Source organism: Typopeltis vanoorti, chromosome 3 (genome assembly GCF_054136105.1).
Source record: "Typopeltis vanoorti isolate ZY-2024b chromosome 3, IOZ_Tvanoo_1.0, whole genome shotgun sequence".
Lineage (NCBI taxonomy): Eukaryota > Metazoa > Arthropoda > Arachnida > Uropygi > Thelyphonidae > Typopeltis > Typopeltis vanoorti.
Window position 1 is genome coordinate 104,963,213 of NC_143551.1, and position 27,516 is coordinate 104,990,728.

Here is a 27,516-nt window from a genome sequence, read left to right on the forward strand (position 1 = left end):
AAATAATAATAATAATAAAATTGGATATATCACATATTTAAAAAATATTAAATTTATATATACATATTTATATAGATAATTGTTTTTTATTCTAATTATATAAGCTCCAAATAATTATTTTTATTTCGATAATCTCTGGGACAGAAACATTTAGATCCAATTACATTGAGAAAATTTGATTCTCTTATAAATAGAATATTTTTATTTAAGAAACAAAATTCATCGGAAATTTTTATTTAGTAATTTAATATTTTAATATAAAAATGCGATATATTAATAAATAATATAAATATCAAACCGAAGGGCGGGAAAAAAAAATCTTGCACACACTCAAAATTTTGCTTGGGCCAGCGCTGGATAACAGTATCTTCTTCTTCTTCATGTAGCTTCATCAGCGAGAGGGCGCAGGACCATGTCTTTCCAGTTCTCTCTGTTGGTGGTTTCCTTTTTTGTTTCTGCATAGCCATGTGATCCTGTCCATGATCTTACATCTTCAAGCTATGTCCTTCGTTTTTTGCCTCTTGATCTTTTCCCATAATTTTTCTTTCTAAAACTGTTAGTATCCTCTGTCTTGCTGAACCTCTCAGTATATATGTCCCACCAATCTCATCTTTTTCTGGATCATTTCCTGTAATAAAGATCTCTGTGTTCTCATTCTCTATAGGACATCTGTATTTGTCACATGTTCTGTCCATGAGATTTTCAGAGTTCTCCTATAGCACCACATTTCAAAGCCCATTATCTATTGCCTTACTCTCTTCTTGAATATCCAGGTCTCACTTCCATATGTGAAAATTGGTCACACTAATGTTCTTATCATTCTTTTCTTTGTCTCGATACTCACAGAAATTCTGAGCAGATCTTTATTTTCCCAGAATGCATCTTTAGCTATGGCTGTTCTTATTTTTATTTCTTTATCTTGCTTTCCATCTGCAATAAAGTAGGTACCTTAATATTTGTATTCTGTTGTATGTTCAATTTTCATATTGTTTATGAATATTTCTGGCTCGGATCTGTCTTCTTTTGAGATTTTCATAAATTTGGTCTTTTTTGCATTTATATCTAAATCCAAATTCTTTACCTTCTTCAATTAGTAGCTGCAGTAATTTGATTAATTTGTTTCTGTTTTCTGCTATTAGAATGGCATCATCATCATATTTAAGATTATTGTATTTTATACCATTGATACTAATTCCTATTTTTTGTTTTTCAATCTTTTTCATCGCTGTCTCATTATAGATATTAAATAGATTTGGTGAAAGGACACAACCTTGTCTAACTCCTCTTTTTATTTTCACTACAGAAGTCTCAGAGTGAAACAGCTGCATTTTCTGTTTGGTGTAAATCATTTTTATAATCTTAAGTACATGATCTTCTATGTCTAATTTATCTAATATATTGAACTTTTTTTTTTGTTTTACCCGGTCAAAAGCCTTCTGAATGTTTATGAAACATATGTAAATGTTCCTATTTCTTTAAAGTGATCTTTCTATTAGTATTTTTAGTTTCAGGATCAGTGGCGGCTCGTGGCTTGAATTCGTGGGGGTGCCGCAACTTTCGAAATATACATACATACTGTAAGTACAGTGCGCACGTGTTTGGATAAAATATCAAAATTATGGTAAAAATTTTTTAAAAAAATTAAACATGAAGAAATATTGTTTATTATCGATAAAATTATACACCATTGGTATAATTCAAAATTACTTAAAAATAAAATATATTCTTTTTGTTTTGTTTCATTAAAAATATTGTTTATTATCGATAAAATTATACAGTTTAGTATAATTCAAAATTACTTAAAAATAAAATCCATTATCATAACCCCAATAATGTTCTAAAATAAAAGCTATAAAAAATGTTATGTCTTTAATTGTAATGTCCAAAAATTTAAAGAGACGGAGTAAACACGATAAGCACTACGAACACTCTACTACTCGCGCAAACTGCATATAAACAACAGTGGACCTGCGCGACGGACAGTGCCGCATTACGCTAATAGCGTGCATCTCACTATGACATGCATATGCTTGCGCGCGTAGCAATATGACACTGTGGTAAACACAGTGCTGCTTGCATCCTTCGCCCTCCTAAGTGCTACAAGATGGATTTTTATTATTTTTTATACAAAATAAGAGAATTGTATAGGATTGTTGGTGATAAAATTAAATGTTAAAAGCAAATATAAATAAATGAATAACTATATTTATGTAACGAGAAAAATTGGGGATGCTGCAGTTCTGCAGTGCCTATGCACGAGCCGCCCCTGTCCAGGACAGCAGGATAGAGGAGTGGTTCCCATTCCTCTTCTGATGCCTTTCTGTTGTTCACTGAATTCACCGCTTAAGGCTTTTTCAGTAGTTTGTTAACAATGGTTAAAATAATATTAGATGCATGGGATATTAGGCTCACAGTTCTGTAATCCTCGCAATTTTGTGCATTATGTTTCTTTGGAATTGGAATGCAGATAGATGTTGTAAAAACTTCAGGTAATTCTATTGTTTTATAGATGTCCTGAATGGATTCCACTAAATAGTTGTTATTATTGCCAGTCAAAGCTTTCAGCAACTCAGCCGGGATATTATCACACCCAGGGGATATATTATTAGGAAGATTCTTAATTACGTGTTCTATTTCCTTTCTTGTCGGAAGAGTGGTATCTGTTGTCACGTTTAACTTAAGGTGTCGTGAATCATCTAACATATTACCATTATCATCAGAGAAATCTGATAAGTACTCCACCCATCTTCCATTTATCTTTTCCTTATCATGATTATGTATCCATCTTTGTCCTTGGTGTTATTAGACTGTGTGCGTTTTGCTTTTCCATTAAGTTCTTTCGCTTTCAGGAATACTTCTCTGTTTTTTTTTTCATATTTTGTAATTCTTCTATCTCAGTGCACTTCCTATTTATCCAGTTTTCTTTCAATTTTCTGCGTAACTGTTTGATTCTTTTATCCAATCGTTTATGTCTCAATCTTTCTTAACATGGGAAAGAGGAGCAAATGAAGAAAAAGATTAAGATATAAAAGATTGGATAAAAGAATTCATTTTCTCCACTTTTCCATGTTCTTCTTTCATCTATAAGGCTGATCACTTCTTGTATTATCCATGGTTTTTTCTTTCTTTTTTCTTGCTTATTGACGTAGTTTTTAGCAGATGTTATGATAGATGCTTGTAGTCTATTCCACTGAGAATGTTCAGTTTCGTTTTGCAACAGTGCAAACAGCAGTTCTGAAACATTTTCTTTAAATTTTGATTTTACTATTGGATTTTGTACCATTTACAGATCCCATTTTAGAGGTTGACTTCTTTTAATTTTTATTGTTTTCAGGTGAATATTCATATTCATTAAGACCAGTCTATGATCAGATCCACAGTCAGAATTTGACATCACCTTTGAGTTCCGTATTCCATTGAAGTAACGTTTACTGACGACAATATAGTCTAATTGATTTTTGTATCTTCCATCCTGACTTTCCCATGTGTATCGTGCTGTTGGTGTTTGGTTTTAGCAGTATCACCAAGATTATTAAATAGTATAAAAGAACATGTAGGTAGTTCAAGGCATTCACATCAACCTACCACTTCTGGCACGATATTTATAAATTATGTTGATTGTTCTTCTATGTTAACCTCTAGCTTCAGAATATAAGTATGTAGCATGAAATTAAAGAGGATATGAATGAATATGAAGTGTGAATATATCGAGGGATGGTGCAGGAAAGAATAAAGCAGAATGAGGGTGAACCGGATTGATCGTAGAGTGAGTGATTATCAGTATTGTAAAATAAAGAAAAATACAAGTATGAAGGTGAAAGAAATAAGGACAATGCGAGAACGTGTTGTCTTGGTATTGAATTATGATAGAAGCAGTGGCGTAGTAACAAGTTTGAGCGCTCGTGGGTTAAAAAAAATTGTCACCTTAATCTCATTGAATTGAGCAATAACTAAATAATAAACATAATTAATTATATGTATTATTTAATACATATATGGATCAATGGAGCCTCTGAGATAAACCCCATTTAGCCCAATGGGCTTTATCCCAGAGGCTCCATTCGAGAGAAGTCCGTATTTCATATCTGCAAACTGCATGTCCTTCTGTCAGATATCCTGTTTTACATGACCAGAAACCTTCAAGTTTCAAAAAGAAAATCTATACCAACCTGCCTATATTACTAGTTAAATGACCTTCAGTTGAAAAAAAAGTCCTGCACAGTTGTTCTTTGCGATCCAGACGGGATTCAAACTCAGGCATTTCCAACAAAAATATTCTTTGCTGACTGAGCTACTGAGATTTCAAGCATATGTGAAGAAACAAGATATTTTGAATGAATTAAAAAATATGAAGGGATCGATAGTTTTGTCCAGAGTAAGGATTTGGAAAAAGACAGATATGGAATGACAGAAAGTGTATTTTATATACTGAGTGGCCGCTTTATAGGAAACCATTTAGGAAAACTGTTCCTGAAGACGGTGAGTCAGGGGACTGTGGTTTGCTATTTGCACAAGGCAGACAGACATCCGACGGTGCTATTTTTTGTGTTTGATAAATCAGAATGGGTAGCTTAAGGGACTTAGAGCGTGGTATAATTATTGGTGCCAAACATGCTGGTGCCTGTATCTCACAAACGTTTAATCTTCTGCGCTTTTCTCATACGATAGTGTTTTGGGGTATACCAGAAGTGGTGTAATAACCAGACAACCTCATGCCTACGGCAGTCTTATAAAGGAAACAGCTCATCGCTACACGAGTTGAGAGAATAATAGCAAGGATTGTGAAAAATGACAGGAGAACTACAACAAGTCAAATCACAGTTCATTACAACAGTGGTCGTCAGAACATCATCCTGGAGCGCACGGTTCGTCTTACAGTGAAGGAGCAGACAACCATCATAAGAGCCCAATGATTTCAGCTAGGAACACGAAGATGCAGCTTCATTGGGCAAGTGATCACAAAAACTGGACAGCCGACAACTTTAAAAACTAGTCTGACAAGTCTCTGTTTGTATAGTATCATGTTTATGGCAGAACCAGAACATATTGCGGCAACAACATGAGACCTTCCTGCAAGCAGCAACAGCTCAGGTTGATGGCGGGAGTATAACGATATGAGGAATATTTTCCAGGCAAACATTAGGTTCCTGATACCAGTTGAGCACCGCCTGAATGCCACAGTCTATCTAATATTGTGCTTATCATGTTCAACCATTCATGGCTGCAATTTACTCATTGTCAAATGGGTACTGTCATGCGCCATGCCGCGTAGCGAGTTCAAGTGGTGCGAGGAACAAAGTATCATTTCCATTATTTCAGTGGAAAGCTCAATCTCAAGACCTCAACCCAATAGAGCATCTCTGGGATGAGTGAAAATAGACATCCAAGAGGAATGTTTAGACATTGATTTGAATCATTACTGCAGAGAATACAGGCGTTTCTTAAGGCAAAAGGGAAGGTCTCGTTCGTTATTAAATGCTTTTCCTAATAAACTGGCCAAGCAGTGTACGAATATTTGCTCTATTAACTTCTGCAAGGCTACCACTTTCTGAGAAATCAATACAGTACAATCTGCATAACAACGATTAATTATACTTCTTCTTCCTATTTTTACTTCCTCCAGTTCTTCCATACTTTCAACTTTCAATTTTTTTTGATTAAACTGTAAAGATTAAACAAAAGAGGATAAAGAGCATATGCCTGCCTAACACGTTTTTGCATTTGGAAAGCTTCAAACAGTTCACTGTCGATTTTTCTGGTTGAAGCTTGGTTCCAATATCAAACATGTCATTCCTGTGTGTTCTTTTCGTTAGTAATGTTGTGTTAGTAATATTAGTTAGAAACTATTGTTGGATTCTGATTATGTAGAGATTAGAGTAATTATTATTTGCTTCAGAATCCAACATGATCTTCCATCACAAAGACTAGACTTGTAAATATTATTTAATGTTAACAACTTATTTTACAATTTAATATTCATATAACTACTTTAATTTTATCTAACATTTACTTATTTAATCAAAGATATATGTGTTAATAATGAAAAGACTGTATTAAATATTATTAAGCTATTTTAATTATTACTATGATAATGTTATAAGAATTTGTATTCAATATTTTAACTGCGCATTAATTGAAATGTTAATATTTTCTATTTATTCCTACTTGTAGAAGTTTAACGTTACAATAGCTCAATTTTATTATATTTTGTTGAATTTTTTCTTGACAATTATTCATAAGACTATTACACTTTTTTATAAAATCTTTATCAAGTAGCTTTATTTTTATCCTCCTACATGTTTCGCCAATCTGTTTCTATTGGCATCCTCAGGGAATACAAATCAGTAAGCACAAAATGAAGGTTACAGACTAGGTTATAACCGATGGTTCTAAATCATGCAAAAATTGATATTGTGCGTGACAATGTGCGTGTCTCGTTAACGTGATTTATTCGTGATGACTCATGACGTAATTGTTATGAAAGTTCATTTCTTTGATGTTTAATGATCTGACAAAAGGATTAGGATGACCTACTAACAGAATTAACCACAATATCCAGAGAACTTTCTTTAAATGGTTACCCTAAAAGACTCTATAACAAGATTCTATTTACTGATATACCACATCGACAACGTGATGACGTCCAATACATCAGTACAATTACAATTCCTTTTGTCAACAACCTTTCCAAAAAATTAGCTAACCTTTTAAAACCATACAAGATCAGAGTGGCATTCAAACCAATCAATACTATTCGGAAATTTTTAAGATCACCGAAAGATCCTCACCCATTCTACAAATACTCTGGAGTATATAATATTCCTTGCTCATGTGGTATTAGTTACGTAGGTCAGACATCTAGAAGCTTCGAAACGAGAAAGAAAGAACACATAGGATATGTCAGAAATAACAGACAAGACATTTCAGGCCTTTCATGCCACTTTGCCTCTACTAACCATCACATTGAGTGGGATAAGAGCCTTATGCCATACATAGAAGATAACTACCATTCAAGAACCTTTAAAGAAGCAGCTACAGTCGCCCGTAAAACTGAAAACCTAAACAAGAATCAAGGTCTAATTTTACCAGAAATTTGAAAAACTTTTGTCAGATCATTAAACATCAAAGAAATGAACTTTCATAACAATTACATCATGAGTCATCACGAATAAATCACGTTAACGAGACACGCACATTGTCACGCACAATACCAATTTTTGTATGATTTAGAACCATCGGTTATAACCTAGTCTGTAACCTTCATTTTGTGCTTACTGATTTGTATTCCCTGAGGATGCCAATAGAAACAGATTGGCGAAACATGTAGGAGGATAAAAATAAAGCTACTTGATAAAGATTTTATAAAAAAGTGTAATAGTCTTATTTTATTATATTTTGTTTTGTTGTCATGAAGACGCATGTAAGTAAGCAAACACGAGTTTTGGAACACCACGTGAGAAGAAGAGGTTTATAAAAAAAGAGTTTTAGATCACGAGAACAATTTAGGCAGGAACAACGGATATAAAAAGGGAAGAACGCTGAAAATAGGGGAGATTAGATTACTAAGAGAGAGAGAGAAAGGAGAGGATTGGCATTAGGTTGGAATCGGAGCATTCGGGAATCACAGTGCGATAATAGCGAGTCGGCAAGTCACTCAAGCAGCCAATAAAGTCTACTAGTCGAGATGCAGTTAGCGAATAAACTGTAGAATAACAATTATAGCTACGGAAGACAGCTGAGTGACTACTAAATAGACTAGCGATATTTGAGTTGAGATTTAATTTCAGGGCCGACCTGTTAAGGACACACAGAATCTTGAAATAAAGCACGGAGTTACTAGAATAGTAGAGGCTGTAAAATTGAAGTTTACCGTTATCTGTGCTTAGAAATATATTGCCTAAAGAATTAAATGAATGCAGGAAGAATGAACGGCTGTGCCTATAAAATCTCAAGTTAAGGAATTATTGTGTGTTGCCTTATTTCATGAGTGATTAGTAGTACTTCATGCAAGAACGTTTGTTTATGTGTATAGTGACCGACGATTATTTCAGTTATTACTTAGAAGATTTATTTAATAAGTGCTGTATACTGTTCCAAGTGTTTACAATTATAAAAGTGTTTGCGTGTAAGTTGATGAAGATTATTTCAACCTTTAATATTCCTGTACAGAGAAGTGTGAGAGTTTCATCCTAGAATTTCCTTATACTAACAGTAACTATTGAAGAAGTTAGCTAAAGTATAAATTTAAAAGTGTTTGTTTGTGAAGAGATATTACTGCAATTTTATTGTATTTAAAACTTAAAGAACTATGAGATATTGATGTGAATGATCATTAAGGAACTTTATTAAATAGCTAAAAGGAACTGTGAGAAGACTGTATTATAGAGACAACAGATTTACCATTGTATGAGTTGATGATTGAATTTACCTGAGGAATTAAAATGTTTGTGATATCTTAATTACTGATTTAAACTTAAGTGTAAAATTTGTGATTTTAAAATTAAATGTTTGTTTTTATTTATCTAAAGTTGTGTTTTGCCTGAATCTCTTTTACTGCACCATTCATAAAATATTCGAACCAAAGCGGGTGAATTAAATTAGTTAAATATACCTGGCCAGTGTACATATTAAGGAGAAATAGTTGAGGGTTGATTTATCTTCAATTCTTGAACTAATTCAGATATAGAGTGGCGCAGTCTATAAATATAAATTTTCTCTATATTTGCATTAGAAATCAACTACCAACTATTTTTTTTAGGTTAAGAACATCGTAATAACTAAATATCGGATCCAAGGTATAGATTGAGAAGAAATAGGATCCAACAGTACAGTATTTCGTTTAATATTGCAAACATTATTTGTATTATCCTACACTGGGAAAAAATGCTGCAAATGTCATTTTAAATAAAATTAAAAATTCAGGCATGACCTTTTTATCATGTTTTTATCTTATCATTTATACATGTTTACATTTTTATATATAATATATATATTTTATATTATATTATATATTTATATTATATTATATATTTATATTATATATAAATATATATTCAAGATACCAAGTAATTTTATATAAACTTGGTTTTTAATCCTATTTCCCAAGTGAGCAAACAGACAAGTAAGTCAAGTTTGCGCCTGCACGTATTTATATATTTTTTATCTTATAATTTTTTTATCATCTCTCTATAATTTTATCAATCATTTTTCAAGTATGAGCCTAGTTGACAGGCTTGGAAGCTGGATGTTATTCATGACCTATTTTAACGGTATTACAACACTCCTTCCCTATTTTTGGTTTGAAAGTATAGCTGTACTTTAACATGAAACACTCCGAGAACACGTTTCTCATCACAGCTACTTTCAAACGATTAATATACAGGATGGCCATAAATTAACTTTCCCCCTTTGGAGGTATCTGTAGCTTAAACTAATGCACTGAATGAGACCACATTTTATATTGAGACTTTCGAAGGCATGGGGAGATGAATTCCGCGAAAAAAGATTTAGTACCAAAAGTCGCCGATAGGGGAAATCTTGGCGCTGACGGAGCCGAAAGCAGTCAAATATTTGCAGTAAACGCAGGTTAAAAGGATTATGCAAATTTTACTGTACATATGAAAATAGCGCCACAAATTCCACTTAAAAGGGATTGGGAACGTTCAGGCAGTTATTCGAATGACTGATGAATTGTGCATCTCAATATGCATCCTACCTTACCTCAGTGTGCTTTACTTGCTAAGTTGTTTTACCTTAAACAGTGCAATGCTATTGCGGCCCTTCGGGAATTTAGAAGGCTTCATAACCTGCGTACAGGTCTTATGTCAGTTGTAACACTGAGAGCTATGATTAAGAAGTTCGAAGAAACTGGATCACTAGAAGTTAGACCTGGCAGAGCATGGAAAGCAGTGCAAGAAGAGACAGTAACAGATGTTGCTACTGTGGTGTTCGACGACACAGGGACCAGTACTGGTCCAAGCGCTCGTGCCATAACTGGCAAGCTTGATATGGCTTATGGTACAGTCTGGAAAATCTTACAGAAAATGCTTCACTTCTATCCGTATAAGTTCAGTTGTGTGCAAGCACTAACTACCGCAGATTATGATAAGCGCATGACCTTCGCGCTAACGTTCCTTGCCCGAAAGTAGATCGATAATGACTGGCCTTGAAGAATATTGTGGGGTGTGAGGCTCATTTTTTATATGAATAGGTCAGTCAGCGCTCACAACTTCAGAATTTGGGCATCTGAACATCCCCAAGATCAAGCAAGTACCACTGCATTCTCCAAAAGTAACCGTGTGGTGTGGCTTCACAGCCCGATTTCATAATAGGACGATACTTTTTTGCGCATATTACCCCTACAGGTCCTGTAACCTGCTCTATTACTGGAGAGATTTATCGACGAATGCTGGAAAATTTTGTCATTCCTGCATTGCAGCAAAGACAGTGTTTGGACTCCATAATTTTTATGCAGGATGAAGCACGGCCACACACACACATATTGAACGTTCAGTACAGCGCCTTTTACGCCAGCATTTCGGTAAGAAAGGGTTATCAGTCAGTTCTTTCCAACAGCATGACCGCCTCGATCCCCGGACATCTCTCTATGTGACTTTTGGCTGTGGGGGTATTTGAAATCCGTTGTGTATGTTGGTGGCGTTCCCAACTTGCATGTCTTGAAAGAGAACATAAAACGGGTTTTTATGAACATCCAATCCGACTCCTTATGCTCAGCTGTAGAGCATGTCGCACACCCGATGAAATTTTTTCTACACAAGAAAGGTCAGCACATTGAAAACCGTGTATGTGGTCCACGGATCTCTGATTCTGATGAATAAAACATCATTTCCTGTGTGTTCAATCAATACATTAATTTCTGTGTCTCTCGCAAGCTGTTGTTTTAGTTTAATTATTATTATCATTGTAACGAGCCACATATCCAGGTGGAATGAGTGACGCAGCTGTCGCTTACACCGTCGAAATTAAGGCTCTAAAAAGGAGGTACGTCAACTTTCCGCCATATTGGCCCCAGAGTGGCATCTCATTCGAGTTCTTGATTTTTTCGACTTTATAGGGAAATGGGAGGTTGTTCTGCTCCAAATTGTACAAACAGACATTCTACAGGATCCAGTCTCTATCGATGAAAAGTAAGCCAGCAATAGGGAATTATTAACACTGTTAAATAAAAAATAACTTCAATTTTGCCAAGAATTGTTTAACACGCTCGCTGCCAACTGTCGATTATCAGCGGTTACGAGATTACTCGTACTGACCTCGAAGAAATAAAAGTGCTTGGCGTGCGGTAACAAATTATGGCCGAGGAGCGTGTCAGCGAACGTGTCAAATAACGGTTTACATCTCATAAATTATTCGTATGTTTCATATATATACTGTATTTTCTTCTTAGAGGTTGTTTTAAATTGCTCAAGTATCCATCGTCTAATGTCAGTTCCGTATTTTAAAATTAATAACAAATTTCTAAAATTAATAACAATATTTTATCAAAATCTCTAATATTTATGTATGTAATGAACAAATATACATATAAAACAATGCAACCAATAATAAAGGACATGGGAAGTCTTTTCTTTACGAATTCCACGAAAAATGAATGCTTATGAACGTTATTCAGCTAATTCGTTTTACTAATAAATGATACGAGTTTAACCTACAAAACTAGAAGAAGAATGGCGCGTGTAGGTGTACCTTCTATTTAGAGCCTTAGTCGAAATGTTATTATTCCATTTTATCTGTCTTTAATGTAATTTCCCCTGTAGGCTACTTTTGGTACTAAATCTTTTTTTTCGGGAAAATCATCTCCCCATGCCATCAAAAGTCTCAATATAAAATTTGGTCTCATTCCGTTTATTGGTTTTAGCTAGAGATGCCTCCAAAGAGGGAAAGTTATTTTATGGCCACCCTGTAGTTATGCTTCGTTGATGACGTGTTTGCTATTTAGTCCCAAGAGCAAGATACTTTGGATTCGTTGTAACTTACCACAACATTCAGCACCACCCCAAAATTCCCTTCACTGTAGAAAATAATCAAATTATTGTTTACTTTTCTTGATACATTAGTCACTCGCCTTTCAGATAGTTCACTATCTTTTTTCATTTTATAGAAAGCCAACACACAAGATATCTACATAAACAATCGCATCATCATCCAGCCTGGAATTCGACAAACACTCAAATATGAGCTAGGGTTATTTGCTTTAACGCTAAGGACTTCCCACATCCTTCCCTTCCAAAATACACATCAACTAAACACCACTATTCCTATTCCATATATCCGAGGTACAGAGGTACTAATGAAATATAACCTTCAACACATGTCATATTAGCACCTTTGACCAACTTCATCCGTTAGCATATCCTGGACTATATGAAGTTCCTTGTGACAGCCTACTATGGACAGATAGGAAGATCTGTTAACATCCGCCATGGAGAAGAAAAGAAGTACATTCGCTATCACATTATGGCGAGTCAGGACGAGCAAACCATGCTTTGGACACTCACTGCATACAGGATTAGATGGAAGAAAACCAACATGCTATATAGAGGTCGTTACAGGTCAGAAAGAATATTGTTGAGTTAGCAATGACTATGAAGCATTATCCTAACCCAACCTTAACAAGTATAATGCACTAATCTGCTAAACATTTTGGAGACTGTCATTTTAAGTTCTACTCCTACTTAACTGTAACACTTCTTTTATTCAACATTAGAGGGTGACCAATTAGGTCTTCAGATCATGAATTCCAATCATTCTATTACAATTTGAATTGTTTCATTTGTTGCTCAGTGGATGTGGCATTTGCACACCACGGCGCTTGGCCGCAAGAAAGGAAGACTTGATTTCGAGTCTAGTCGGCAACTAGAGGAAATTTTTCTAAGCCATTTTTCGACCGGTTCCCGAGTTAGTCGATCTCTGGCATGGGCAAGCGGGTTTTTTCTCCCGGAAACTCGGGTTTTTCGTCCGTAACCTCAAGAAATATCGAACGTAGAACCCACGTTATTTCAGACATTAAATACGAGTGTGAGGGTTAGGGACCACGAGATGGCGGCACTTGTTGAGCCGTCCGTCTTCACTGCGTGCCGCTTAATTAGTGATAGCTTTGGGACAGCTATCTCTGATTGGGTACCAGTGGAGATTAAACTGCCCACTCAGTCTCCAAAAGTTAGATAGGGCTAAAAAAGGCCTCGCCTACTCTCTATATACGGGAATAAAAAGGCGTTAGTTGATTTTTTTTACTCATTATCGCATGAAACTGTACTTGTTTTGTTCTGATCCCGATTTGAAATCTAGCGAAATATAAGTCGGTGAAATAGATGATGAGAATCATAGTGAGAAAAAAATGGATACAATCTCGAAACTATGAGCAGCATCTTAAATAGGCTATCGCATATATAAAGGTAGTGCATTACATTAAAAGTGTTACAAATAAAACAGCCAAACTTTTAAAAGAATACAACTTAAGTTTCCTTTCGACTACTATAAGAAATATCTGTGATTTAAGATAGATGAAACAACCAGGAGCGTACAAAATCTACACTGGCGGCATTTGCAGCGTTGGAAACAGACGGGTCTATCTGGTGAAATTCAAAGATAAACGATAATCTCAAGGAGCTTTCAAAAAGAACATGTCAAGGATGGAGAAAAAAATGGTCACATAAATCAAACTTGGCATTTCACACAACGAAAGAAAAACATCGCATAAATTGGCAACCTCATTAAGCTGTCGTACGTAGAATTCAAGTTATGTACGTAGATTTAAAGAATGTACGTAGATTTAAAGAAGTGAGCGAAATTATACGATGTCCTACTGAATGTAATAAAAACCAAGATCTCATCTGAAATGAACTATGGGTAGTGTACATGTATATACATATTAACGAATTGGGCTACGAGCGAACTTGTACAGTACACTGCAACGAGCCATGCGTCTGACATCTCTCTACGATTTTCAACATATAGTTCAAAGTTTAATTTGAATAATAACAGATAAAAAAAAAAAAAAATCAGCTAACGCCTATGTTGTTCCCGTATAGGGACTAGGCAGGGCCGAACAGGTAATTCAGAAATCTGTGTATACCGTATTTTTGAATTTCTTTTTAATCTGAGAACATACACGAAAATGGTGTACGAAACAAGTAATTAAATAATTTTTTAAAAAAGTTGTATTTGGTATTCATCAGACACATAAGCATGGAAACTTCAAGCCAACAGAAAACTTAACCGGATATTAGATAAATATCAGGTGGTGGGAAAATGTTCTGGAGGCTACTGAAGGAGCTCGGAATATGAGGCAACAGTACTGTAAAAGTAATCAAAGATAACGGTGACATGAAAACAGAAGATAAGGTTATTTAGATGTCTGAACACTTTCATTTAAGTCTTTCAATTACTCATGAAATTTACAAGAAATAGTTGAGAAATCATGGTAATATGACAAGGATCTGTACTTCCATTTTTAAGATCTGCTAAACGCACATGACAAAGTGCTCAGAAAAAAAAGTTTTGAAGGCTTCAAAACAATAGTTATATGGGTTTATTACATGATCCGCATTAAGGTTGTAAGTCATCAGTTAGAACTGAAGGAAACACAGGAAGATGGTTTGATGTAAAGTCCAGTGTAAGACAACAGTGAATACTATCTGTACTCTTATTAATCATCTACAATGTAGATTCCAAAAGTTTCGGACCTGTCATACAAAATTCACACCAATTTTAAAACTTTGTGCGTGCCAGATAGTACCATCTATTGGGAAGTTAGTGTATCAGTTTCAACTCTATACCTGCGTCATTTAGTTGGAGTCACTCGTTTGACTAACACATAGCACGTTAAGTGGCTGTAATGTTAAAAATTGATTACTGTGCTGTGATAAAATTTTTCACCAAAGCACTTTCTCCAAGTGCTATCAAACAGTGACTGGATGGTGTTTATGGGGAAGCTTCTAATTCATATTCACCGTGAAGGAATGGACTAAATAGTTTCGCCTAGGGAGAGAGAGTAACGAAGATGATCATTATGGGCGGCTTGTGGAAGTGATGACTGAGGGAAAATGTCCCTTTTTGAGGAGGAACTGCTTGACAGACATCGGAAGCTCAAAGAAATCTGAGCAAGGTTGGCGCTTCCTATAAAAACCGTCTTTCGCATCATTCACGAGAAGCTTCACACGATGAGGGTCAGTGCCCTAACTTCCCTTTTCAACCATGGTCCTTTATTATGATCCACTTTCCAAAAGGGAATCCATGGAGTGATCACTCAATCCACCAGGATCGTGGCAACAATCTTTTGGGATTGCCAAGGAAATTCTCTTGATTGACTTTAAGGAAAGGAATACTACTGTGCATGCAGATTATGTTTCACTCCTGCACAAACTCGCGACACCATAAAGAGACGAGGAATGCTGAGTCATCATGTTCACATATAAAGTCAAGTCAGATTATGTCGAAAAGTGAGAGTGTTTCCCATATCCTCCAAAGTTAGGCTGGAAACTTATGGAACCACCCTCGTATATGAATTGCATTATGAAAGTAAACGGCATTAAAATTTATTAGAAATGGAGATATTAAACTTGATTTATGCAGATGACATACTCCTAACCAGACCCAGTACAAGCAGGATTCTCTGGCTAAACTGAATAGCAGCTGTAAAAAATTTTGCATCAAAATCAGCAATAAAAAGAACAAAAACTATGGATATAAGCAGGAATACATATATAGAAAAATCCAGTTGCATTTTCAATGAAGAATTACAGAACAAGTAAAATATTTGAGATATTCAGGCACTGTTTTTAGTCCTCATCATCATCGAATTCCTGACATTTGCCCTCAAGGGGTCTACAGGATATAATAGTACTACATGCAAAATTTACATCATTATTAAATTTCTATTTACAATTTACCTCTAAATCAATCTGTTACCTGTCAAGGCTCCAACACTGTCAGATGTTATATTTCTATCCTCCAAGGCACTCTTTACCATATCAATCCACCTACATCTTGGTCTTCCTCTGGGTCTTTTTCCTGCCAACTTGGTAGAGAACACTTGATTTGCTAATCTTTCCATCCCCATTCTGTTTAAGTGACCATACCACCCGAGATTAGCTCTGCTAACATACTCCTGGATGTGAACAATGTCACGTTCTTTTCTAATATCCTCGTTTTTAATATGATGTTGCCATTGATACATCTGTTTACGCCCCTAATCTTTCTCAGGACTCTCATATCTGCGGTCTCTAGTCTTTGGTTTAGTGTTTTACCACTAACCCAGGTCTCAGATTTCTAAGTTAAAACTGGTTTGAACACTGTCTTGTATAGATATAATTTAGTGTTGACTAATTTCTCTCTTATTCCATATAAATTTATTCAGTTGACTTCCTACTGTAGCAGCTTTGTTGATCCTGTTGTCTATTTCCATATTTAATTTACCATCTTCACTGAAAATCGTGCCTAAGCTGAAATGTTTTACTTGTTCTATAGGTTCTCCATTCACAATGCAGTTAATATTTTCAATGTCTTTGTCTTGTTATTGCTGCCCTTCGTACCATATATATTACAACAGTTATTCAATTTAGTCAGGGAATCTTCCATACTTGTAGCGGATTTATTTAACATTAAACCATCTTCCTGTACTTCCTTCAATTCTAACTGCTAACTTACAACTCAAAAGCTATTCAAAACGCTACAACTGTAGCGTTTTGAATAGCTTTTCTCTTGGTAATTTGTCATATGTTTTTTCCAGATCTACAAAACCTAAATACAGATCTCATGAATTCTCAACTGTCTGTCATAAAGTGAAAATCTGATAACCTGTATTTGGCTTGTTCTTCACCAAGCTTCTATTCCAAAATCCATCTCAATCGTTTCTCAAGTAAACTTGAATAAATCTTACCAGGCACACCCAGTAGAGAAATACCTCTCTAATTCTCACATTCAGTTTTATTTCCCTATATATATATATATATATAGTATCCATACTTGGGCATTTCTGGTCGAATGTCATCTGTTCCAACTGCCTTTCCACATTTCAGACTTTTGATGGCTTTTTTCTACTTCAAGTATGGATATATATTCCTGATTGCATGCTCAGTCAGTGTTTTTTTATCATTGTGCTATCACTACTTGTTTCGTTTAGCAATTTTTCAAAGTAATTACTCCATACTTCAAGGATATCTTTTTCTCCAGTTTTCATGTCACCTTTATCATCTCTAATTCCTTTTATAGCACTTTTTCCTCCATTTCTGAACTTCAACAACCTCCAAAATATCTTGCCACCTTCTTGATATTTATTTTCCATATTCTTACCAGTCTTTCCATAATGTTTGTTTAGCTAGTTTTACAGTGTTTAGCTTTCTTACGTTAGTCTCTATATTCTCTAAGAGCACAAGCTGACTTATTTGCCAGGAACTTTGATGTGCTTTCTTCTTTTCCTTCCCAGCCTGTTTAACTTCCTTTCCACCATGGAGTTCTGATTTTTCTATTTTTCTATCCTTGCAGACAATCTCACCACATGCCTCTATGGCTGAATCAGTGAATGTTTTCTTCAGTTTGCTACCGAATCTCCAAAGTTTTATTTCTGTTCTCAAACTCTTTCATTTTTTCATTAAAACTTTTACACGTTCCTATTTTCAACATGAAATTCAATTTTATCCTGCTCAAGACTAAATGGTGATCACTTCCAATTTCAAATTCTCTGTAAAGATAGCAAATTGATCTATGGATTGACTTATAGGTGCCTTTAAAAGAAGGAAATGTTCAATGCAACAATATTGGAGTGGTGTCAAGTAACAGAGTAACTTGGAAGATTATTGATAGGAGACAGTATTGATGTAGCCTTGCATCATGTAGTACTGTCATAGTAGCCTGTACCTCCCTCATCCCAGGGTACACAGGAAATTGATTCCTCACTACTTCTTCTATTCGTCATGTCCATATATAATGTTTTTATTCCCATTAATATCTTTTTGTAACTTATGCATAGGGATCCCAGATACATTGGAAAAAAAATACGGGACACTTATGACTGAGGGTGCAAGTTTAGTATGTGCATCCATCACATATTCCAGTCTTACAAAATTATTCCAACTTTTCAAATGTGTGCGTGGTAAGGTTTACTATGCACACTTTACTAAATATAAGTAAACAAATAGTAAATCCAATTGTTAGCCACTTTTAAGTTACCTTCAAATGGTTTTTTACTATTATAGATTACAAAACAGATTGTTAATATAATGCTGTTCTCACCTGACAATATTCTTATTAATCAATCGGTCTTGCTCACTCTTGCAAAACTTTTTCTGAAGAATGAATTTCACTTAATTGTGTTTTTAAGAATCATGTCATCATGAAAAGCTACACAGTCCTCTGAAGAATGATTTTAGTTTTTACAGACAATTTGTTTTTCTCATCAGTCCACAGTGCGTTCATGCAAGAAATTGCTCTTTTGACACATGCATTTGTTCCAGGGATACACATAACTCTTTCTTTAAATTTGATAGTTCTCGTTGAACATTTTTAAAGAGATCCACCCATGATCTAACAAACCGCTGTTCTAACAAACTTATCATTGTTGCAGTGTTGCCATCACTCACCTTGAGAAAATAATGCGTCTAGTTCCCTGTAATGAAGAGCAATGTTTGTAACGAATAGAAATTGTAACTCATCGATTTTGTTATTGTCTTGAACTCTAAAATGCAGGACAAAAAAGGTGTCCTGAAGAGTTTTTCACTGAACAACGGGACGCATTAGCCAAAAACAGGACGATCCTGTATTTTACAGGAAGTCTAGGATCCCTACTTATGCATCAATTCAACTTAGCTCTCATCTTTTTATACCTCTTTTATCTTGCAGTGTCGAAGGTTTATTAATTATCGGACTTCAAACCATTCACAAAATAAGGGGGTCAGTCCTATGTCCTGTAATGTTGAGTTCTCAAGGCCGGTTTGTCTGCTTTGTGAGATGAAAAACTCCAAGATAAACTGGGAAAAAATCCTACTGTCCACACCCAAGACCTGCTAACTTGGCTATGGCTGAGAAAGATCCTTCAGCTCCCCAAGTCTCTGACGGGAATCGAACCTAGGACACTCCTTCCCCATGCATATGGTTGTGAAGCGCACAGCCATTAGGCTAACCGCATGGAGTTCAACTTAGTTTTTAGAATATATATACAAGTTTAAATGGAAGGCTGTTTCCTGACTAAGGCTATTGCATGCAATCACAAATAAAACACTAAGCAGTGAGTGATTTCTAATAACTGAATCAGCATTTTTTTTATTTTTATTTTTTATTTAATAACTAAGTTTTACATAAAAAAATATTCGAAATATTATGCATATGTGTTTTAAAAACTTTTGCTGCAGTCCATCTATTCATAAGTACAGAGGGAATTAAATACAGTAATTAGTTTCCAGACTAATTCTGTAGACTTCAGGCCATCGTAGTTTTTGTCCTGCTCCTCATTTACCGTGTTTAATTTAAAATTATTTATGTTTATAGCATAGAACATGTCATCATACTTTTCATGAATTTAGGCCTAGTTCCAGCCTCAGAAGTCATTGAATCTTTAGAGGACATTCTGGTTTTCTTTTTCCTTATGGTTTGTAATTGTTTTAGTAATCTTTGTTTTCATTCTTTCAGTGTGTTCTACCATTTATGTTTATATTTCTTTATTTTTTCTGTTACTGATTCCTGGTTCAGTTCTTTCATAATTTCTTAATTTTTCTGATCAAATATACTTTTGCAGTTGTTCTCATAAACTTCCTTTCAGATGTTATTAGTCTTTTTGTTTTATTGTCCAGATTTTACTTCCATTACAATGGGACTTGTATGTCTAATGTACGTGCCCTCAAAAATGCATGGAAAGAGGAAACATCTGAGAATACAAAATCTTTAAAGAAACAAAAGCATGTTAAGACTTCACCGATCCAGAATGAAAGTGAACTCATATCACAATAAGCACCTGTCTTGGAGAATAAACAAAATTTATGTTATTATAGTTGAAACTATATTTCCAACAAAGTAACTATTTTATGACACAGAACCTATGGAAAATTAAGATTCAATTTCCAATGGATTGCTTGATGACAGTTTCTAGGAGTCAATTAGATCATAAAAAGCAGAACCTACTATTTAAATATTTTGGTTATTAGCTAGTTATGACTGATGAAATATATCAACCATCTGGCTTATATCCATGTTTTAATTGGTATATCATAGTTGGTAGAGTGGTTAAAGAATATAAATTTGTGCTTAGTTTACAATTACTTTGTTTTAAAATATTCAAAATAAAAATGTTTAAAAATATTTAAAATGTTCACCCTTCTGCAGCATTTAATGCAAGCAATAAAGGTCATACAAGGTATAAAAATAAACTGCACTGCCATTCACGATTCCTCTATCAAAACTAGTTTACTGTTCATGAAAATTCCAGAACATATATCAATCTAGTGGTGTGATTAAATATTCTAAAATCAAATCAGTCTTGTGGCTTATTAATACTAAATGGTGAATCATTATAAATGTTCTCAATGCATTCACTGGCCTCATCTCCACTTTGCTCCAATTCTAACTCTGACTTAACTGGAAGGTCACAAGTGTGATAATCACAGGGGAGGGATGGAAGACTGCTGATGAACATTTTATAAATTGTTTCATCCACCTTTACATTCCTAATGGTCATCTGCATAATTGAGCATGTCTCAATCCACTTCACTGAAAGATTTTTAAAATGATCTCTCAAAATCTTTTTAACATGATCAAAAGATATTTCAGAAAAATTAATCTCAAACTTCATAAATAAAAAACAAATTTTTAAAGAACTAATATTAAATTACAGTATGTGAAAGAGTCAAATGAGAGAAAAATAATACAGATTTTAGCATTTTATTCTTACTGAATTATACATTCCTTTTAGGCATTTATTAGGAAAATGGATAGTTTATACACATACGTAAAATGTATGTGCAGAGTAACCACGCAGAACACACCACATGCTGAAAAGGTAGAAATATTTGCTGAATGAATAACCTTCAATAAAACTTCCAGAAGATGTGTTGAATATATTAACAAATACTTTAATTTCAAATAAATAAATTTTACAGAACTCCTTTATTGAATTAGTCAAGGCACACTGAACATTTTGCATGTCATCCAATTCAAGTACAGGAATGCAAAATTTCTACCTTTGCAACTTTTAATAAAATAATTTCATTCCCCCCTCCTTTCCAAACTGGGCCAAAATGTTTTGAATTAGTGTTCTTTTAATTTGATTCGCATAAAATTTTTAATTTAATAATGTCTGTCAATATAATTGAGCATATGATACTGCTATGTAACAATTGAACACTACACAGTTCTATGAAGAAGTTGATTTTTACATAATGCAAATTACAAGACCTCCAAATAAATACAGAGAAACAAGGTGAAATTAGGCCACAAAATGTCCAGGCCAACTTGAAACTCTTGTCAGGCCACGAATTAAGTTACAGTAAACTGGAGTAGCTGCACACTTCCTCACAGGTGCAAATTATCTACAACTAGTTACATGCAAAGCTGTTCTGAGGCTCCTGAGAATAGCACTATGTGGCAGTGCTAGTTCAACAGAATCAAGGGATGGTTTATCTCTTCTCACTTCTGAATTACAACGATTCTCCACAAATTCAGACAACTGACACATCTGGAACACTTCACAGGGGCAAACAGCCCTTGTCCACCTACAGAGGAGAACAAACAGTACTCTGGGCTTGCACATTATTACTTTGTATATTTCTTAATTAACGTCCATACTGCAGTCATCTTCACTAGAGGCTGAGAGTGCATCATCATCTGGACTGGTGGGTGGTGCACCTAATGCTGCAGAAATGTGCCTTGAGGTGTTCCGATTAGCAGAATTGGAGTCTCGGCGCATATAAAACAGGACGTATGCTGCTTTTGACTGCAACAAAAAAATTAAATAAATAAAACTAAGTAAAAACTCAAGGAATGTATCAATTTGTGATATAGCAGATTCTACTTAATGTGATCATGATGAATTTACATAATTTGACAGAGTTAAGAGATATAATTATATGAACATCTCAAAAATTACTGGATCATAACAAATAATTAAAATTTAATTTAAATAACCATATCTATATTTTTCTGAACAAAGCTAACTAATTCTTACTAATTCCTGACTAATTAATCTAACTAATTCCAGAAATTAAATTTATGCATACGTTTGGGAGATTCTGTGCATGTAAATGCACAGAATCTCCCAAACACATGTACATCATTACCATGTTTGTTTTTTTTTTATTTCAAAATATAAATAAAAAAATTAGTCCACGCAGTTAGCTGAGTGGCTATGCACTTCACAACCATATGCCTGAGAAAGGAGTGTCCTGGGTTCGATTCCAGTCGTTGACGTGAGGAGCTTAGAATCTTTCTCAGACATAGCTAAGTTAGCCGGTCTTGAGTGTGGACTGCAGGGTTTTTCTCTCCAGTTTACCTGGGGTTTATCCTCCTGCAAGCAGGCAAACTGGCCCCATGAACGTACACATCTACAGTTACTGATTCCTGGTTCAGTTCTTTCATAATTTCTTTTTTCATAATTTTTTCATAATTTCAGGAGGCATATTGCTAGCCATCTTATCCTCGGGACGGGTGCGGCTTAAAAGGGCTTAGGATAGCTCCATAACAGGCCAATAGGCCTAATACGAAAAAGGAAGGTAAAAGAAGAAGAAATCAAAAAATTATTCAAAATCTTTCAAAATTAGATTTTCACTCTAGCAATCAACAAATTCAAGATTCAAACAAATTTGAGGAAAAATCTGAATACCCACATGGCAGTCAAGGCATAGCAACATATACAAAATTTACCTGCTTGTCTAAGAAGAATATGGTTTGGATTTGGCAATCTGAGATTAGGCTTTGCAGCTGAGTTACTGCCATATATAAACAGTAGATGAATATTCAATTGTTTTTCATGAAATACAAGTGTACCATGAAGTACAGATTTTGTATGACATTAATATTTAAAACTAAAAGCAAGAAAAGTAAAACTACTAGCAAATGGGAAAACTATAAAACCTACACAAATTTCTTTGATATTCCACCAAAAATAAAAGGCAGTATTCACAGTAAAAGACAAAAGAATGGCTGAAAAGTATTACAGAAATTACCTCTTCAAGATAGAATAGAGAAGGAATTTACATGCTGGTAACTTACAAATGACAGTCTGTCTAAAGATGTCTATATTTCGTCTCTTCAATTTATATGCTAGAATGAATAATTCAAAGTCTATTCAACCTGTAATGATTGGAAACACTTGTTCCGAAATGAACAAGGACGTTGAATAAAAACTTCCTTGGAAACTTAGTATATGCTGGTAATCAAAACATTTTGATTACCAGCATATACAAAGTTCATTATTTCAAAGTAATGAACCTTCTATTAGCCAACCCATGAATGGATTAGTGTACCAACTTCTGGTATAGCACCATGGTTACTGTACATTCAGTTATCATACCTTTCAATTATCTGATCAGCAAATCATTCTCCTACTGTGGTTGGATAATTCAGGGATTACTGCATATATATAGTCAGTGCTTGACTTATGGGATTCTTCTCTGATAATCCGGTTGTTAGTCAAAAATCACTACACGAACCATAAGGATACATATTATTTCCTTGCGTGTGGTGGAGACTGAAAATTTCTGATAAACACTTCAACTGACTACCTCAATTCCTTCATGGTGATTATCACAACTTCCCTGCACACCTTCGTATACATGTTAGCATGCCTGAAAGCTAAAATGTGTAAGACTGTTTTGTTATGTTTTTAAACTAATTTTGCTCTTTGTTTATAGTGAAATACAGTAGCAAACAAATTAATCCCAACACTCACTTTTTAAAGAAAAATTTTAATTTTGTAAAAAAATAAGTACAAAAATTAAACTCCAACTTTACCTAATAATTATTATGTGCTCCTCTGTTCCTACTAAGTTCATTAATTTGCTTAGGCATGAACTCTACCACTCTAGACCACATTTTTCTTATTTCTGCACCTCAAAACCATACTTTTATAATGGATTGTTAAGTTATCCTTTATATCAGAATTTAATTTTCGAAGTCTCTTTTTCACTATGGCCGGCAAATTTTCTACTGGATTAAATGTCAGGAGAGCTACTTGGTCACTGAAGCAATTGTGATTTTTGAGGAACTCTCACTTTTTTTGAAGTGTGGCATGGAGCGAGATCCTGTTAGAAGATGAGTTCTTCGTTTTTCTGGATCTGTGGGACCACTTTTTTCTTCAATATTTTTATGTATTGGTCACTTTTCATCATACCATCAACAGGCACAAATGATCCTGGACCCCAGAACATGTTTTTAGCTGGGTAAACACACAGCTAAAAAGAAACTTATTGAAGGTGGCTGGGAGAAGTCTTCTCAGCCACTGAGAAGACTTCTCACTGTCCACTGGCACCTCTTTTTCTGCATAGCCTTCATCAATGGTTGTTTCTTTTTTGTTCTGTGAACAGTTCTCTCTGCTTCGAACAATCTTCAATGGACTGCCATTTCAGAAACATTAATCACACTAGCTGCCAAGTCTCTGTTTAAGTCTACAGCAGAATCTTGGACTCATTTTGGTTTTGCTAACTAGTAAACAATCATAAGTGCAGTTTTTCTTTTCTTTTGCCCAGATTTTCCTTTTCTGTCAGGAGAAAAGGTACCTCCCCTTAAACCTCTTTGAAATCACGTTAACAGTACCCAAACCAACACCACACTCAATGGCAATTTGTATACCAATGAGTGCAAGTCATGGATGTGTGCTGAGAAAGAATACACATTTCTGAACACTTTCTAGATGTATCCATTTTATAGCTACACAAAATGAATAAAACACAATGAATATCAATTTTGTTTACACTATTTAAAAAAACATTGTAAAGCAGTTAAAACACACAACACTCAACCAAAATAGTGAACTAAAACCAAAACTGAAAATAGTAAACTGAAACCAAAAACTTCACAAAAATTTGGCTTGTTTTCAGATTTGTTTGCTACTGTAATACAATGTACAAATTATAACCTAAAATTACTGTATACAGTATGGATTTAGCTTGAAATACATGGAGCAAGTTCAGGAAGTGTAACAAGTATTCTCACTTCTGCAACTTTCTGGGGATGTTTCACTGGATGCATAACTTGTGATGAAAGGTCTAGGCTAATCTCTGGGTGGGGGGAGGAGGAGGGGGAAGAAATGAGAGCAGGAGTGGACTTCTTTAAAAATTTTCACATTATGTCCTACTATTTAGTTTGTTTCTTTCTTTTCTACATAAATAGCTAAACTGCCTTATTAACAGAGCCAAATATGTCTGCCAATATTTTTATTACATTTTTTTTTTGGGGGGGGGAATCAACTTCTTGTTTTTCTGTTATTTTTTTCTTTTGCAACTTTCTGTACTTCTAGCTCTACAAGATCATCTGAGAGCTCTTCTTACTCAACTTTCACAAGCTGCTCAACATCTTCATTTGCAACCTACAACTCTTTAGTTAGCAGTACTATTATCTTGCACCAATATTTTATAAGTGTTCCTTGTCTTTATTGAATCCTGTGAATGTATGATCATATATTTTCAGCTGCTGCTTCTAAACATCATTCTTGCACTTTGCTGGGATCTCACTCCACACAGCTCCTACAGTCCTTGTTCAATGCAAGATATTATATTCCTTCTAAAAGCCTTAGAGGGTTTTCTCACCTTCACAGTAGCAACAACACCATCATGATCCATGGGATGCAAGAGTAAAGTGATATTCAGTGAACATGTTAATGGGACAGTCATCATAAGTATGGGTGGTTGCATGTGTTGTGAGTTTTTAGAGCTGTGAGCATGCATTTTATTATATTATTGTTATTTTTTTTTTAATGTGAATCTCACCCACAGAAAGTTGTAAACCTACAGTACATCAGTATGCGCAGGCTAAGGATTACATAATCTGAGAAATGTGCATTAAGAGACCAAACAGAAGCTTTTTCCCTTCCCAAGCCACTTCATTGTCTCTAGTAAAAGCAAGGGCAGCAGTCTGGCACCAGATAATAAAATTAACCAGTCACCTCAGGCATTTGAAAATATCCTAGATCATAGTGGGACATGAACCCTGCAGTCTACTGGGAGAGCAGGTACACATTTACTCAACCAGGCCAGCTGATGCAATGCATGCAAGTGCACACACAATTTAAGGTTATATATCCTAACCCCCCCCACACACACAACCATCACAAAATATTGAATTTTGCTTGGACTTCATTACAAGGCAATGATGAAAAACATTTCCTATCAAAGTTTTCTTTTCACTTTCAAACAAATTCTATACTAGCAGATTAAAAACTATGGATTTCACATACAGCAATCTCTTAATTATCCATGTATTAGGAAATCAATTTGCAAGTTAGATAAATGGAGACAATAGTCCTATGTAGAATAATTTTCTTCCACTAATAAGGTTTCAAGGGTTGAATAACTGAGAGATCACTGTATTTCGCAACACACATAGAGAAACACTTAACAGATGCAATGCATGCAAGTGCACACACAATTTAAGGTTATATATCCTAACCCCCCCCACACACACAACCATCACAAAATATTGAATTTTGCTTGGACTTCATTACAAGGCAATGATGAAAAACATTTCCTATCAAAGTTTTCTTTTCACTTTCAAACAAATTCTATACTAGCAGATTAAAAACTATGGATTTCACATACAGCAATCTCTTAATTATCCATGTATTAGGAAATCAATTTGCAAGTTAGATAAATGGAGACAATAGTCCTATGTAGAATAATTTTCTTCCACTAATAAGGTTTCAAGGGTTGAATAACTGAGAGATCACTGTATTTCGCAACACACATAGAGAAACACTTAACAGACAGGTGAGAAAGGCCCACACCATCACCACAACTAAAATTAAACATGATAAGTTAAGCTGCTGTTGTGGAAACAATTCAGATTATACCAGAAAAAAGAACTAATATCCTATGACACTTTAGAAAGTGTAAGTAGCTGGTCTACAGCTGTTACTGATCTGCAAATTTTTGGTAATTTAATGCAGCCATACTTATTGGTGTTTGGGGGTGTGATTCACTGCTGATGCCGACTCCAAAAATAATTTGATGTATAATAGGTTCTATGTAGTAGAACCTATTATACATCAGATTATTTTTGGAGTCATCAATAAATTTTTTTCTGCTTATCTCTATATGTAAAGGAATGTCTAGTGCATGGTCTGCTGGTCCTCATATACCATAATGATGGCAGCATATGCATTTCTCATGTTCTTCCAGAGTGGTGTTAAACAGCTTTTCCTATTTGTCCATACAGGCATTAAATTGTCTATACAGCCAATAAGCATTAAACCACCAGAATGAAATTATATAGAAGTGAAGTAGGCAAGCATTGAGGTGTGGCATCCACATTCAGAGAAGAGGGCCAAGACCCAATTCACTATTTCTCCATTTCCTCCAA

At 34.8% G+C, this 27,516-nt stretch overlaps 1 protein-coding gene across 2 annotated transcripts in view; it reads right to left on the minus strand.

The window, feature by feature from the left end:
* Window positions 1-20,873: 20,873 nt before the first annotated feature.
* Window positions 20,874-27,516, minus strand: part of LOC150108440 (ubiquitin carboxyl-terminal hydrolase 15-like) — a 337,668-nt gene continuing 331,025 nt past the window's right edge. For both annotated transcript variants that reach the window (XM_090390782.1, XM_090390781.1), the window contains one exon: window positions 20,874-21,940. In XM_090390782.1, the coding sequence (XP_090246908.1) occupies window positions 21,776-21,940 (165 nt within the window). In that variant the 3' untranslated portion in view covers window positions 20,874-21,775. The remainder of the gene's footprint in view (window positions 21,941-27,516) is intronic.